Source organism: Saccopteryx leptura, chromosome 5 (genome assembly GCF_036850995.1).
Source record: "Saccopteryx leptura isolate mSacLep1 chromosome 5, mSacLep1_pri_phased_curated, whole genome shotgun sequence".
Classification (NCBI taxonomy): domain Eukaryota; kingdom Metazoa; phylum Chordata; class Mammalia; order Chiroptera; family Emballonuridae; genus Saccopteryx; species Saccopteryx leptura.
In genome coordinates, this window is record NC_089507.1 from 1,433,427 (window position 1) to 1,450,848 (window position 17,422).

Consider the following 17,422-nt stretch of genomic DNA (forward strand, 5'->3'; position numbering starts at 1 on the left):
CCTGCCCGGCCCCTCAACCCAACTACAACTCCCAGAAGGCCTCGCGGCGTGGGCGGGGCTGTCGGCGAGGAGCGCGGCGGTGACATCACTGCTGCGTCCACCTCCCTCGCACCAGCCCCTCGCGCTGTCGGCGCGCAGGGCCCGCCGGGATTCGTGGTCCTGCCGCCGGCGCCCACAGCGGCGGCGCGGGCGCCGGGACTCCAACCCCCGGCATGCCCTGCGCGCTGGCGCACGTTAACGGCGGGAGGGGGCGGGCGAGGCCGAAGGGTAGCGGCGCCCGGGAGGGCGGAGTGAGGCGGGAGGGGGAGGGCGCCCACACTCCTCCCCCTCCCCGCCGCTCCTTCCCCCTCCCCCGACGTAAACTGGGATCCCTTTCCCCTTGTGTCCGCCATATTGGACTCTAACTCTGGTCAGCGGCGGCGCTGGGCCCGCTGGACTCGCCGTTCCTCCTGCCCCGCGGCCTCCCGGCAGCTCCCCGCCCGCCCGGAGGCGACCCCGCGCAGCGTCCCCCACGCTCGGCCGGCCGGAGCGCTCCGCCGCCGCCTCAGCCTCCCCGCCCTCCGCGCCGCCCGCCCGCCGCCCGCCGCCCGCCATGAGCCCGGCCGACGCCAAGCGCGGGGCCAAGCGCCGGAAGAACAAGCGGGGCGGCGGCGGCAGCTCGGGCGGGGGCCACGGCAGCGCGAGCGGCGGCAAGGCCGGCCCGGCGGCGGCGCTGCGCGGCTCCCAGGCCACGGGCCTGGCGGCCCCGGGCGGTGCGGCGACAACGGCGGCGGCCAACGGGCCCCTCGGCGCGGGCGGCGCCGCCCCCGGAGGCTACTTCGAGGTGAGCGGCGGGTCGGGGGCGGGGAGGGCGCGGGGCGCGGGCGGCCGCTCGTGACAGCGGCCCGCGGACCCGCAGGACCCGCAGGACCCGGCGTCTCCCGGGCGCGGCGCCGCCGCTCTGCCCACCTGCGCGCGGCTGTCACGGCCCCGGGGGTGGCGCCGCCTCGGCGCGCGCGGGGCTCGTCCTGGAAGCGCCTCGCCTCGCGTGCGGCTCCGCGATCACGAGAGTCAGGTGACAAGCGGGGCGTCCCCTCCGCGGGTCGGGGCCCACCGTCCCCCGGACCCGGCCGCGGTCCCTGCCACGGACCCTGCCGGGCGCCCGGGGGAGAAGCGGTCTTTCCTCTCCGGGGCGGGCATCGGAGAGCCGGCCACCCGCCAGCCCTGCCCGAGGCCCCGGCGCCCCCTCGGCTTGGCTTGATCAAAGTTGTCAGGCGGTCCTGGGTGGTCTGATGGCATCTGTGTCGTGTCGGAACTCGAGGAAGGGAACAGTGACTCTCTTTTTTTCTTTCCTGTTTTGTTCGCGAAGGTGCACTGGGGAGTGCACCTGTCAGGGGTGGGTCAGGTGCCGCCCCTCTGGACCGCGCCTGGTCACCGCCACGGAGAAGACCCCGCTCCGGCGGTGGGCACGCCGTGGGCACAGTCGTTTCCCACTCGTTCGGCTGGCTCCTGACCCATGAATGGATTTTCTTCAAAAGTTGCTAGGACGGTTCCATGCGACGTGTCTTTCAAAGACACGTGCGATTTAAAAGAGCCTCAGGCGTGGTGTGGGTGTGCCTCATGGTGAGACAGACATTTTTTTGGGGGGTCTTTTTGATGGAAGATTTCAAAATATTGTGCAGGACCGGCTTGTGGCCAGAGCAGACAAGGGGACCCCCTTGCCTAAGGCAGGGCTGGTGTGAGGATGACAGGGTGATGGATGCGGGCGGTGCTTTCAGTGGAAAGGATTGTCGCGCCCTCCGCAGTGTGGTCAGCGCAGTGGAAAGGATTGGCGTGCCCTCCGCAGTGTGGTCAGCTCAGTGGTTCAGTTGTCTTTAGGTGACACGGTGCCGTTTGTTTAGGATCCCGGGCTAAACCCCTTGGACTTCACATTCTCCAGAGGTTGCCCTGGTCCTACACCCTGGAGTGCGAAACAGGTGTTTTTTTGGGGGGGTCAAGGATGAGATTCCTGTGTTTGGGTTGAGGGGCTGTAAATTAAGAGCAGTGTTGTTTGCTGCTGGGAGCGTGGGGGGGGGGGAGTCTGCCTTTGCAGAAGTGTGGATAGTATTTGCTGTTGCTAGTTATGAGCTATGCCCCTTTCTGCTGATTAAATAAAGAACAGGCTGGTGATGCAACAGCCATCCTTAGACTAGGCTCTCATCTCATTATTTCAGGTTTTAACGATTCCCTTTGACTTTGCGATATTGAGCTAAAGTAATTTGTGTTTCCCAGAAAGGCTTATGATTCCTGGGGTTCCTGCTCTTCATTCCATACAGGGTCACCAGGGAAGGTTTCTAAGAGGAGTGAGAGGGAAGGAACTGTTATTTATTTATTTATTTTTAAAGATTTTATTTATTGATTTTACAGAGAGAGGAGATGGTGGGATTGGAGTGAGAAATATCAGCTCACAGATACTTCATTTTAGTTATTCATTGATTGCTTGACCTATGTGCCTTGACCAGGCAAGCCCAGGGTTTCAAACCGGCAGCCTCAGTGTTCCAAGTCGACGCTCGGTCCACTGCCCCACCACAGGCCAGCCAGGAAGGACTGTCTTGATTCTCAGAGGGTCTTAGCCCCACCAAGCTGTGTGCTGGGCACTGTGCCGAGTGTTAGACCCAGGACCACATTCATCAAGGTGGCTGCGGAGGCAAGGAGGGCGTTTGTGCATTGCGTGGCTTCTACAAAGAAATGGGAGCGATGCCCACCGCAGAACCCTGGTACACAAAGCTTGGGGGCAGGCACTTGGTAGGCTCTATGCCCTCAGGCATGGTGTCAGCCTCAGCTGCCTCAGTCCAAGACTCCAAGTCATGTGCACCCCGTTCTTCAGGTGATTGTCAGAGTTAAACAGGTGAAGGCAGGGAAGGTGCTTACACAGTGCTCAGTGGCACCCAGTGCTGGGTGTGTACATGATCCTTACTGTTAGGGAGGCTGTGTGGGACTTTATTTGGGACTCTGCTGCAGGGCGTTACTAATCAAGCTTTCCCCACCTGTGGAGTGGGGAAACTACACGTGGGGTAAGCACCATGGACGTGGGCCTTGGCAAGGCTGTGCTGATAACCTTGTGGTCTGCTGAATGTGGCAATTAAGGGCTAGCCCCAAAATGGAAAGTTGGTAGGTGAAAGATACCATGAATATATCTTATTATTTTGCACTTCTGTTTTTAAAAAATATTTACTGATTTTAGAGAGGGGAAAGAGAGAGAGAGAGAGAGAGAGAAAGGTGGGGGTAGAGGGAAGCATCAACTCGTAGTTGGTTTCTGGTAGGTGCCTTGACCGGGTAGACCCGGGGTTTTGAACCAGTGGCCTCAGTGTTCCAGGTCAGTGCCTTATTCATTGCGCCGCCAAGGTCAGGCTTGCATTTCTGTTTTAAAATCATATTTTTATACTGTTAATGTTGTATTCAGTGAAGAAAGAAGCTTAGAAAATGGAAACATTTGTGGATCCTTTTTTTTTTTTTTAAGATGTATTGATTTTACAGAGAAATGGGGAGTGAGAAGTATCAGCTCATTGTGGCTTCACTTTAGTTGTTCTTTGCTTGTTGTGTGCGCCTTGACTGGGCAAACCCAGAGTTTTGAACCAGTGACCTCAGCATTCCTATATCCATTGTGCCACCACAGGCCTGGCTGTGGACCCATTTTTGTAAAATGTCCATGTGTACATACATGTTTGCAAAGGAAGGTCTGATGCGGTATATACATCAAAATGTCTTGTGGTGGAGATTTTGATGACTTCTCCTCCTCCTCCTTCTTCCTCTCCTCCCTTTCCCCCTCTCCTTCCCTTTTGCTTTCTCTAAAAAAAAAAATTTTTTTTCAATAAATAAAAACATTTTTTAAGTGACTGATTAACAACCTGATATTACTAAATTTTTTTAAAATTTATTTATTGACTTTAGAGAGAGAGGAACGTTGGGAGGAGAGAGAGTGACAAACATTGACTTTTTTTCCATTTAAATGATTGATTCTTGTATGCTTCCTGACCGGAATTGAACCCTCAACCTTGACATATCAGGATGATGCTCTAACTAACTGAGCTACCTAACCAGGACCTCTTGTTGAAATGAAACTAATTTTGATTATTTCTACCTTTTAACAGTAAAACATACAGGTTTTTATATAACAAATGAAAATATTGAGACCATCACAATTGTTATCTGAGTGGGTGTGCAAAATTAAGTAATACATGTTTACAAAAGTCAGCATTTTTTATGGAAATTGACATGTCACTAGCTGTTGGAATATCAAATTACATATAATTTACACTCATGGAGGGTTCAAACAGGAATTTAGGGCTATTTTTATAATGCTGTTAGAGATGTCTAAAAGGAAGCCATTTGGGGTAACGATCGAAGTACATTTTCAAACAGTGGTATTGAAGTTTTGAAGTCAGAGAAACCTCTTGTAGTGTAGGGGCATTTGTAATAATGTAGGTCCTTTTTCATTGCTGAAAAAGTGGCAAGAGGGAGATAATGTTAATGTTTAAAGGCTATCAGTGTGTCTTGTGGTTATATAGTATGATTAAGGATCTTGGGGTACTTTGAGGTGCACTTAGAGGCCTTTCCTGTGTTGTAGAAATCGCTGCTATGACAAAACTAGGTTCAGTCCTAACTCTGTAGTTCACATTTGCGTTATTGACCTGAGGAGTAGGTCAGGGAAGGATCTAGAGCCTCGTGTGCTTTAACTTAGATCAATAATTTGGTGCAGCCATGGAGCACCTCTGTGCCTCAGTGTTACATGTACGTGGACTCCTGTGTAACCACAATATCAGGATATAGAATATAAAGAATATTCTCAGTGCCCTAGAATGTTCCCTTGTTCCCCTTTCATAGTCATCCCTATTGTTATTTTCATACGTTTTGCCCGTTTTTAAATTTTATTCAAAAGTGCTCTGTGCCAGTGCTGTTTCACTTAACATTGTTTCTAGATGTGTCAGTGTTGTTGATGTAGCAATTCATTATTCTTTTACATGGATGCAGTTTTCTGTTGTGTGCATGTTACATAATTTATCCATCCTAATGTTGATGGATACTTAGGTTACTTTTTTTTTTAAAGACTTTATTTATTTATTTTAGAGAGGAGAGAGAGCGAGAAGGGGGAGGAGCAGGAAGCGTCAACTCCCATACATGCCTTGACCAGGCAAGCCCAGGGTTTTGAACCGGCGACCTCAGCATTCCAGGTCGACGCTTTATCCACTGCGCCACCACAAGTCAGGCTTAGGTTACTTTTTTTAAAATTTATTTTTTAGGTGAGAGAAGGGGAGATAGAGAGACAGACTCCCACATGTGCCCCCACTGGGGATCCACCCAGCAACCCTGTCTGGGGCTGATGCTCAAGTACCGAGCTACTTTTAGCACCTGAGGCTGATGCACTCAGCCCAGCCAAGTTATCTTCAGTGCCTGGACTGATGCTCGAACCAATTGAGCCACTAGCTGCGGGAGGAGAAGAAGGAAAGAAGGGGGAGAGGGAGCGAGAGAGAAGCAGATGGTTGCTTCTCCTGTGTGCCCTGCCCAGGACGTCCATACGCCAGGCCTACACTATCCACTGAGCCACTGCCCAGGGCCTAATTAATTTGAGAGAGAGAGATAAGGGAGAGAGAGCCAGACAGAAACATCAATCTATTTCTCTATGTGTTCTTATTGGGGATTGAACGCACAAACTTTGTTTGGGGATGATATTTTAACCAACTGAGGTATCTGGCCAGGGCTTAGATTACTTTATTTTAAGGCTGATATGAACCAAGCACATATGCACATTCTTGTACATGTCTTTGGTGGACATACTCATTTCAGCACTATTTAATTGACTTTATACTGCCAGATAGTTTTTCTAAATGGTTTGATTGTGAGCTAATTAAAAAAATTAACATACAGTAACATTCATATGTATATATTAATTATTTTAGAAAGAGAGGAAGAGAGAGAGAAGAAAACATCAATTTGCTGTTCCACTTATTTATTTATTCATTGGTTGACTCTTGTGTGTGCCCTGACCTGGGACTTAACCTATGACCTTGGTGGATCTGGATGATGCTCTAACTGAGCTATATGGCCAGGGCTTAAAGTTGATATTTTATTTCATTATTATTAATTTTTTAAGTAAAAGGAAGAGAGATAGACAGACTCCCACATGCACCCCAACTGGGATCCACCCGGCAATCCCCATCTGGGGCCAATGCTTGAATCAGCTGAGCTGTCCTCAGTGCCTAAGGCCAACGCTTGGACCAGCTAAGCTATCCTTAGCGCCTAGGGCTGATGCTCGAAGCAATCAAGCCACTAACTCTGGGAGGGGAAGTAGGAGAGAAGGGGAAGAGGGAGAGGTGGAGAAGCAGATGGTCACTTCTCATGTGTGCCCTGACCAGGGATTGAACCTGGGATGGCTGCATGTGGGTCAATGCTCTTTCCAATTAGCCAACTGGCCAGGGCCAAAATTATTATTTAAAGTGTACAGTTCTTTGGATTTTTTAACACATATGTAGATTTATGTATCTACTGCCACAGTCTAGATGCGGAGTAGTGTCATTATCTACAAAAGCTCCCTCATGTTCCCTGTGCCTTTCTACTCTCTCAACTCTTAAACTTTTGCTGGCCAGTACTTTGTTAGTATGATTTTTGTTTTTTTGGAGAAGTCATATAAATGAAATCACATAGTATTTAACTTTTTTTTTTTTACAGAGACAGAGTGAGAGTCAGAGAGGGATAGATAGATAGGGACAGACAGACAGGAACAGAGAGAGATGAGAAGCATCAATCATCAGTTTTTCGTTGTGACACCTTAGTTGTTCATTGATTGCTTTCTCATATGTGCCTTGACCGCGAGCCTTCAGTAGACCGAGTAACCCCTTGCTGGAGCCAGCGACCTTGGGTCCAAGCTAGTGAGCTTTCTCAAACCAGATGAGCCCGCGCTCAAGCTGGCGACCTCGGGGTCTCGAACCTGGGTCCTACGCATCCCAGTCCAACGCTCTATCCACTGTGCTACCACCTGGTCAGGCTGGTTGTTTCTTGATTGTGCCCTGACCAGGATGGAACCCACAACCTTGAGGACACTTGAACCAACAGAGTTGGCAGGCCAGGGCAATATGTAGAGTGGTTTATTTCACTCAGCATAGTCACTTTGAGGTTCTTCTGTTGCATGTCATCAGTGTATGTCCTTTTTACTGGCGAGTAGTATTCCATTGTATGAATGTATCACAGGTATGTGTCTTCCAGTTGGTAGCCATTGGGGTTCTTTTCAGGTTTTAGTGATAATAAATAGAGTTGCTATAAATATCTGTCTACAGGTTTTTGTATGAAAGTAAATTTTAATTTCTTGGTTTAAATACCAAGCTTTGGGAGCTGGGTTATATGGTAACGTAAGAAGCTGGTGAACTATTTTCCAGAGTGGCTGTACCATTTTGACTTCCACCAGTGATGTTTGAGAGTGCTAGTTGGTCTGCACCCTTATAGCTCTGGACGTTGTCAGTAGTTTTTATTGTAACCAGTGTAATAGATAGGTGTGTAGTGGCATCATGGTTTTAATTTGTATTTCCCTGACAGTTACTAATACTGAACACTTTTCATGGGTTTTATTATTTGACATTTATTTATTTGTTTATTTATTTTGACACACTTGTATCTTCTAGGTTAAAGTTTATTTAAGACTTAATCAGGTTATTTTCTTTTGACTTTTGAGAGTTCTTTATATAGTTCTGGACACAAGTCCTTTGCCAGATTTTTGATTTGCAAACATTTGTTCCAGTTTGTAACTTGTCTTTTTATCCTATTTACTGTTTGCAAAAAACAGTTTTATTTTATGGATTATACTTTTTTGGTGTCATGTCTTAAGAACTGTTTTCTAAAACCTCAGGTTATCAAGTTTTTTCCTATGTTCTAAAAAATTTAATAGTTTCACATTTACATCTATGATTCATTATTTTAAAAGTTTAAACATTGTGATAAAATTTTATTGGAGTGAAGGGAAATAATTCACCCTGGGGGATGTAGATGGTGGACAGGCTCTAGCAGCAACTGCCTAGATCTGTGATTCATTTTGAATCAATTTTGTGAAAGGTATCAAGTCCAGGTAGGGATTTAAAAATATATATATATGGATGTCAGGCCTGGCTAGTCAGCGCAGTTGGTTAGATTGTCATCCCCAAATACCAACCATGGTTGGGGGTTTGATCCCTCGTACGAGCACATATGGGAAGCAACCAATGAATGCACAGCTAAGTGGAACAACAGATGAATGCTCCTCTCTCTCTCTCCCCCTCTCTCCCTTTTCCCTTCTCTCCTTTTCCTCTCTCCCCCTTTTCTCCTCTCCCCTTTTCCCCCTCTTTCCCTCTTCCCCTCTTCAGACCCATTTGTTGAAAGGATATCCTTTATTCATTAAATTGACTTTTTCCCTTTGTCAGAAATAAAATAACCTTATTTATGTGAGCTATTTCTGAACTCTGTCTTCTATTCCATAGTTCTCTGGGACTATCCCATTGTCTACCATACTGTCTTAATTACTCTGAGTCTTAAAATTGGGCAAGGTGATTTCTCCAACTTAAAATATTTTGTTTTGCTTTTCCATACATTTTAGAATCAGCTTGCCTATATCTACAAATAATTTTTCTGGGGTTTAATTGGAATAGCTTTATAGATCAATTTGGTAGAGAATTGACATATTTACTGTTGACTCTTCCAATCCATGAACACGGTATGTATCTATTTGGTCATCTTCAATTTCTTTTTATTTTAAATTGAGATATATTTGACATGTAATGTGTCGGATTTCTTTCATAAGTGTTTTGTAGTTTTCAGCACACAGATCCTGTTAATGTTTTGTTAGGTTTATATATAACTATTTCAGTTTTTTGTTTGCAAATGGGTGTTTTTTAAAGTTTCCATTTATTTATTGCTAGTATATAGAAATACAGTGTGTCCGTAAAGTCATGGTGCACTTTTGACCGGTCACAGGAAAGCAACAAAAGACGATAGAAATGTGAAATCTGCACCAAATAAAAAGGAAAACCCTCCCAGTTTCTGTAGGATGATGTGCAGCATGCGCGCATGCGCAGATGATGACGTCACACCGTGTATACAGTGGAGCAGCTCACGGCCATGCCAGTCGAGATGTGGACGGTACAGAGGAAAGTTCAGTGTGTTTTGTGGCTCGCTAAATTCGAATCCGTGACCAAAGTGCAACGTGAATATCGGCGCGTTTATAACGAAGCGCCACCACATAGGAATAACATGACTCGGTGGGATAAGTAGTTGAAGGAAACTGGCAGTTTGGTGGAGAAACCCCGTTCTGGTAGGCCATTAGTCAGTGACGAATCTGTAGAGGCTATATGGGATAGCTACCTAAGGAGCCCTAAAAAATCTGTGTGTGCGTGTGCTCGACAATTACACCTAAGCAAGACTACAGTTCATAAGGTGTTAAAGAAATCTCTCTGTTTTACGGGGTACAAATTGCGGCTGTTGTACACTATCAAACCGGCGGATAGACCCACACGATACGCGTTTGCTACAGATATGCTTCATGAGATCGACAACGATGCAAGATTTTTGCAGAAGATTGTGTTTAGCGATGAGGCGACGTTCCATATCTGTGGACATGTTCATTGCCATAACGTCCGAATATGGGCTGCTGAACATCCTCATGCCTACGTTGAGTACGAACGTAACACCCCTAAAGTGAACGTGTGATGTGGCCCTGAGGCATGATAAGTTGATAGGTCCATTTTTTTTCGCGGAGCAGTCTGTGACGGCAAAGTCCTACCTTGACATGTTGGAATTGTATGCAGTGCCACAATTTCCAGGAGGTGTCATCTTTCAGCAGGACGATGCTCCTCCACACTACGTCACCATTGTTCGTGAGTTTCTGGATAGAACATTCCCCTGGCGGTGGATAGGCAGGGGTTCTGTCAAGCCATGGCCACCACGATCCCCGGATCTGATGCCCTTAGACTTTTACTTTTGGGGTTATGTGAGGCAACATGTGTACATTGAACGTATCAATGACATTAATCACTTAAAACAGAGAATCACAGACGTTATTTACTGTTACACCAGACGTCCTTTCCTATGTGTGGCAAGAACTTCACTATCGTTTGGATGTGTGTAGGGCAACAAATAGAGCTCATATCGAACTGCACTGAATAGATATGAAACTGGGAGAGTTTTCTTTTTATTTGGTGCAGATTTCACATTTCTATTGTCTTTTGTTGCTTTCCTGTGACTGGTCAAAAGTGCACCATGACTTTACGGACACACTGCATAATTAATTTTTGTGTATATCTTCTATCATTTGATCTTGCTAAAATCATATATTCTGAGGATTTTTATGTGGATTCATTGGGATTTTCTGTGTAGGCAATCATGTTGTCTGTGAATAGTGACCTTTTCTCTTGTTTTTCATTTTTGAACACCTTAGTACAATTTCCTTTTCCTGATTTTAGAGGGAAAACATTCAGTCATTCATTATGAAGATGCTGTTGGCTGTAGATTTTTTTGTAGCTGCCCATTACCAGGTTAAGAAAGTTCCTTTCATGCCTGGCCCGTCGTGGTGCAGTGGACAGAGTACAGACCTTGAATGCTGAGGTTGCCAGTTTGAAACCCTGGGCTTGTCCAGTCAAGGCACATACGACAAGTAACTGATGATAGCCAGAGTGAAGCAACTACTTCTCGTCCCACTCCCCCCACCTCCGTGAAATCAATAAAATCTTTAAAAATGAAAGAAAGTTCCTTTCACTTGACCTGTGGTGGCACAGTGGATAAAGCATTGACCTGGAACGCTCAGGTCCTGGTTCAAAACTGGGCTTGCCCAGTCAAGGCACATATGAGAGGCAGCTACTATGTGTTGATGCTTCCCGCTCCTTCCCCCTTTTTTCGCTCGCTTTCCTCTCTAAAATCAATAAAATCTTTTTAAGGCCTGGCCGGTTGGCTCAGCGGTAGAGCATCGGCCTGTCGTGTGGAAGTCCCAGGTTTGTTTCCTGGCCAGGGCACACAGGAGACGCGCCCATCTGCTTCTCCACCCCTCCCCCTCTCCTTCCTCTCTGTCTCTCTCTTCCCCTCCCACAGCCAAGGCTCCATTGGAGCAAAGTTGACCCGGGCACTGAGGATGGCTCCATGGTCTCTGCCTCAGGCACTAGAATGACTCCAATGGCAGTGAAGCGATGGCCAAGATGGGCAGAGCATCGCCCCCTGGTGGGCATGCCGGGTGGATCCCAGTTGGGCGCATGTGGGAGTCTGTCTCTCTGCCTCTCCTCTTCTCACTTCAGAAAAATACAAAAAGAAAAGTTTTTTTCTATTTTTACTTTGCTGAGTTTTATTAATGGATGTTGGATTTTGTCAAATGCTTTTTTGAATCAATTGATATGATCATGTTACTTTATATTTATATTTTTTAGTTTGCATGAGAAAGAGAAGGAGACAGATAGGAAGGGAGAGAGACAAGAAACATCAGCTTGTAGTTGATGTTTATTTAGTTCATTCATTTCTTTTGTCATATGTGCCTTGACCAGGGGGCTCCAGCCAAGCCAGTCCTTGCTCAAGCCAGTGACCTTGGGTTATAAGCCAGTGGCCATGGGATCATGTTAATGATCCCACTCTCAAGCTGGTCAGCTTGTGCCCAAGCCAGCAAACTTGGAGTCTCGAACCTGGGGCCTCAGTGTCCAGGCTGATGGTCTGTGCACTGCACCATCACTGGTCAGGCTCATGTTATTCTTCTTAGTTAAAATGTTAATTTGGGGCACTGGCCGGTTGGCTCAGCAGTAGAGCGTCGGCCTGGCGTGCGGGGGACCCGGGTTCGATTCCCGGCCAGGGCACATAGGAGAAGCGCCCATTTGCTTCTCCACCCCCACCCCCCTCCTTCCTCTCTGTCTCTCTCTTCCCCTCCCGCAGCCAAGGTTCCATTGGAGCAAAGATGGCCCGGGTGCTGGGGATGGCTCCTTGGCCTCTGCCCCAGGCGCTAGAGTGGCTCTGGTCGCGGCAAAGTGACGCCCCGGAGGGGCAGAGCATCGCCCCCTGGTGGGCAGAGCGTTGCCCCTGGTGGGCGTGCCGGGTGGATCCCGGTCGGGCGCATGCGGGAGTCTGTCTGACTGTCTCTCCCTGTTTCCAGCTTCAGAAAATTAAAAAAAAAAAAAAAAAATTAATTTGGTAGATCACATTGATTTTGGCATTGCATTCCTGGAATAAACCTTAAGCATATATCATTCTTGGTAATGGCATAGTATTCTTTTTAACTTTTTAAAAAATATTTATTTTATTGATTTTAGAGAGAGAGGAAAGGAGAGAGAGAGACAGGAACATCAGTCTGCATCTGCATGTGCTCTGACCAGGGATCAAACAGGCAACCTCTGCGCTTTGATACAGTGTTCTCATCAACTGAGCTATCTGGCCAGGGCTCTTTTCTAATTTAAGTTATAAGCTTGGATTATTGATTTGAAACCATATGTCTTTTCTAATACATATATTCAGTGCCGTAAACTTCCTTCTAAGCCATACTTTAGTGATATCCCACAAATATTGGTTTGTTGTACTTTCAGTTTCATTCAGCTTAAAATATCTTTTTTTTTTTTTTTTTCATTTTTCTGAAGCTGGAAACGGGGAGAGACAGTCAGACAGACTCCCGCATGCGCCCGACCGGGATCCACCCGGCACTCCCACCATGGGGCGACGCTCTGCCCACTAGGGGGCGATGCTCTGCCCATCCTGGGCGTCGCCATGTTGCGACCAGAGCCACTCTAGCGCCTGGGGCAGAGGCCACAGAGCCATCCCCAGCGCCCGGGCCATCTTTGCTCCAATGGAGTCTTGGCTGCGGGAGGGGAAGAGAGAGACAGAGAGGAAAGTGCGGCGGAGGGGTAGAGAAGCAAATGGGCGCTTCTCCTGTGTGCCCTGGCCGGGAATCGAACCTGGGTCCTCCGCACGCTAGGCCGACGCTCTACCGCTGAGCCAACCGGCCAGGGCTTAAAATATCTTAATTTCCCTTGAATCTGCTCTTTGACTCATGGGTTATTTAGAAGTATGTTGTTTAAATTTCCTGTTATCATTCTGTTACTGAGTTCTAGTCTAACTTCAATATGGTCAGAGAACATTTTGTGTGTTTTTATTTCTTTGTAACAGTTTAAATTTTATGGACTATTTTGGTGAATATTACTTATATACTTAGAACATGTATATTGAATGGAGTGTTATCTGAATATAAGATCCAGTTTGGTAGTGAGATTTTCAATTCTCCGTCTTGCTGAGTTTTGTGTGTTAGTCTGTCAGCTGCTGAGAGAGAAGTGTTGAAGTCTCTGACTAAAGGTGTGGACTTGTTTTTGCCCTACTTTTTTAGTTTTTATTCATGTTCTGTTATTTGGTAAATATAATATATATTTCTTTCTTTCTTTTTTTCTAATTAAGTGAGAGGCAGGGAGTCAGAGAGAGACCTTCGCATGTGCTCCGACCAGGATCCACCCAGTAACCCCCATCTGACGCTGATGCTCTGCCCATCGGGGGCCATTGTTCTGTTTCTTGGCCGCTGAGCCATTTTAGGGGCTGAGGCGAGGCTGTGGAGCCATCCTCAGTGCTCGGGGCCAGCTTACTGTAGCCAGTCAAACTATGGCAGTGGGAAGAGAGGAGAGAGAAAGAGAAGAGGGAGGGGTGGAGAAGCAGAAGGTCACTTCCCTTGTATGCCTGACTGGGAATCGAATCTGGAACTTCCACATGCCAGGCTGATGCTCTACCGCTGAGCAAACTGACCAGGGCCTAGTCAATATATATTTAAAGTTATAATGTCTTTTTGGTGAATTGATTCTTTCTGTTATGTCCCTCTAATTCCTAGTACTTTGTTTAGCTCTGAAGTTCACTTTGATACTAACAACCACTCCAGCTTTCTTTCCGTTTTTCCCCCAGCTTTCCTTTAATTAGTGTAGGCATGGCATATATTTTATTCTTTTTTACTTTAACCTACCTGTATAATTTTATTTGAAGTAGGTTTCTTTTTTTCTTTTTAATTTTTTTGAATTTATTCATTTAGAGAGGAGAGAGAAGAGAAGGGAGAGGAGCGGGAAGCGTCAACTTCCATATGTACCTTGACCAGGCAAGCCCAGGGTTTTGAACCAGTGACCTCAATGTTCCAGGTTGACACTTTATCCACTGCGCCACCATAGGTCTGGCCGAAGTGGGTTTCTTAATAGACAGCTTCTTGATTAGTCATTATGTTTATATGTTAACTTCTAATTGTAATGTATATGTGAAATACACTTATTAACTTGAGACCTTTTTTCCTGGCAGCATTACTAATTGGCTTTCTATTTGGTATAGTGCAGGACGCTCTTGCATTGTAGAGTTCTCCTCGTGGGATGTTTCTGACCTACAGGTTTCTGAACTCATTTGTGGAGTACGCTAGCATGGAGATGCAATCTGTCTTTATTTTAGAGAGAGTTTAACTAGTGTGAGTTGAAATTGAATAACTTGTAGCTTATGGGCCCACCACACATTCATTCATTCATTTATTCATTCAGTTGATTGATTTTAAAGAAAGTTGGGGGTGGGAGTGGAGGGAGAGAGAGAGAGAAAGAGGAACATCAATTTGTTGTTCTACTTTATGCATTCATTGGTCGATTCTTGTTTGTGTCCTGACTGCAGGTTGAACCTGCAACCTCGGCATATTGGAAAGGTGCTCTAACTAACTGAGCACCCCAGCCAGGGCAAAACAGACTTATATTTTGAAATAATTTTGGACTTAGAGAAAAGTTGCCAAGTTAATATAGACAGTTCCCATATTCCCTCCAGCCACTTTCCCTATTCCCTAATAATGATGTCTTACATAACTTTGGTGTATTTGTCAAAGCTAAGAGTTAAAAATTGCTGCCATATTATTAACTGCAGACTTAATTTGGACTTCACTAAATTTTTCATTGATGTACTAAATCTAAGATACCACATTGCATTTAGTAGCGCAGAATTTTATTTACTTTATTTTATTTGGTTGTTTGTTAGAGGGGGAGAGAGAGAAGAAGCATCAGCTCGTTTGTTGTACTTTAGTTGTGCAGCCATTGATTGCCTCTCATATATGCCTTGAACGGGGATCTTGCTGGTGACCTCAGCATCTGGGTCAGCTTGTATCCACTGAGCCATAACTTGTCAGGCCCATAATTTTAATTTTTATTCTTTATAGCTGCCTTATTTATGAAAAAGGAAGAGTTTTATTTTCCTTAAGGAAGCCATACAAAGGCTAATGAATCATGTTTAAAGTGTGATAGTAATTTTATATTTATGCTAATATTTGGTGAAATTATTAGTTAGTAGTTTGCTACAAACTAATTCTTTTCTCTAGAAATGCTTGGCAGTTATTCATCTGTGGTGAAAATAGCCCAGCAGAGTAGACAGATGTACTGTACAAGTTCCTGCTGAGAGCGTAGTCCCTTTAAGCGGCTACTGAGGGAGGCCTGTCAATGCGGGTGCACTCCTCATGGATAACAGCCCCTTGCCAAAGCTGTTTGGTTGCTTAGGATAAAGAGATTATGTAAGTGAATTCTTTTTCTTTTATTTTTTTTAAAGAGAGAGTGAGAGAGAGACACACACAGACAGGGACAGATAGACAGGAAGGAAGAGAGATGAGAAGCATCAATTCTTTGTTGCGGCACCTTAGTTGTTCATTGATTGCTTTCTCATATGTGCCTTGACTGCAGGGCTTCAACCGAGCCAGTGACCCCTTCAGAGGCGGATTAAGGTCGGTTGAGACCCCAGATGCAGAAGAAAATATTGGGCCCCTTATATTAGAAAAAAGAGTAAAGTTGGGGTTTTGCGAGGCTTTCAGAAGTTGGGGCACAGGGCGTGTGCCTAGTGTGCCCGCTGTTAAATCCGCCTCTGGACCCCTTGCTCAAGCCAGTGACCTTGGGCTCATGTGTATGATCCCTCGCTCAAGCCAGCAACCTCAGGGTTTCACACCTGGGTCCTTAGTCTCCTGGATGTGTTGGTCTGTCCACACTCTATCCACTGTGCCACTGCCTAGTCAGGTTATGAATGAATTCTTGATCATGCTTATACTGTTGTTTTCTGTTTTTGGTTTTTTGTTGTTGTTTGCTTTTTACAGAGACAGAGAGAGAGAGTCAGAGAAAGGGATAGATGGGGACAGACAGGAACCCAGGGCGATGAGAAGCATCAATCATCAGTTTTTCATTGTGGCGCCTTAGTTGTTCATTGATTGCTTTCTCATATGTGCCTTGACCGCGGGCCTTCAGCAGACCAAGTAACCCCTTGCTCAAGCCAGCGACCTTGGGTCCAAACTGGTGAGCTTTTGCTCAAATCAGATGAGCCCGCGCTCAAGCTGGCGACCTCGGGGTCTTGAACCTGGGTCCTCCGCATCCCTGTCCAACATCTATCCATTGCGCCACCGCCTGGTCAGGCTGTTTTCTGTTTTTTAAAAAATAAAAAACGGCATCACTTATTAACTGGCTTAAATTATAATTACTGTCAATATTTTCTCTTCCTTTAAAAAATAGTCAATTATATCTTAATTTTATCTTATTTATTTCTTTATTGCACGTGTGAGAGAGACAGACAGAAAGACAGGAAGGGAGAGAGATTAGAAGCATTAACTCTGGGTAGTCAATCTTTTTATATCTACCGCCCACTTCTGTATCTCTGTTAGTAGTAAAATTTTCTAACCTCTCACAGGTTCCACAGTAATGGTGATTTATAAAGAAGGGAAGTAACTTTGCTTTATAAAAATTTTTTTTTTTTGTATTTTTCTGAAGTGAGAAATGGGGAGGCAGTCAGACAGACTCCCACATGCCCCCACCCGGGATCCACCGAGCATGCCCACCAGGGGGCGATGCTCTGCCCATATGGGGCGTCGCTCTGTTGCAACCAGAGCCACTCTAGCGCCTGAGGCAGAGGCCACAGAGCCATCCTCAGCGCCCAGGCCAACTTTGCTCCAATGGAGCCTTGGCTGTGGGAGGGGAAGAAAGAGACAGAGAGGAAGGAGAGGGGGAGGGGTGGAGAAGCAGATGGGCGCTTCTTCTGTGTGCCATGGCCAGGAATCAAACCCGGGACTCCTGCATGCCAGGCCGACACTCTACCACTGAGCCAACCGGCCAGGGCCTACTTTATAAAATTTATAAAGCAGAGTTACAGCAAGTTAAAGCGTATAATAATAATTACTTACCAAGTACTTTATGTCGGATTTTCGCTGTTTGGCAGAATAAATAAATCTTTATAAAACAGCTTACTGTAGTTAAATCTATCTTTTTATTTATACTTTGGTTGCTCTGCAACCGCCCCCCATGAAAGCTGGAACGCCCACTAGTGCGTGGTTGACTACCACTGCATTAACTCGTAGTTATGGCACCTTCGTTCATTGATGGCCTCTCATGTGCCTTGACCGGGGGCCTCTCTAGTCCAGTGATTCCTTGCTCAAGCCAGTGACCTTGCGCATCAGGCCAACGACCTTCAG

General features: G+C 46.3%; 1 protein-coding gene across 2 annotated transcripts in view; it reads left to right on the forward strand.

Annotated features, from left to right (window-relative positions):
- Nucleotides 1-357: 357 nt before the first annotated feature.
- Nucleotides 358-17,422, forward strand: part of FAM193A (family with sequence similarity 193 member A) — a 133,471-nt gene continuing 116,406 nt past the window's right edge. For both annotated transcript variants that reach the window (XM_066385658.1, XM_066385659.1), the window contains exon 1: nt 358-823. In XM_066385658.1, coding sequence (XP_066241755.1) covers nt 593-823 — 231 coding nt within the window. In that variant the 5' untranslated portion in view covers nt 358-592. The remainder of the gene's footprint in view (nt 824-17,422) is intronic.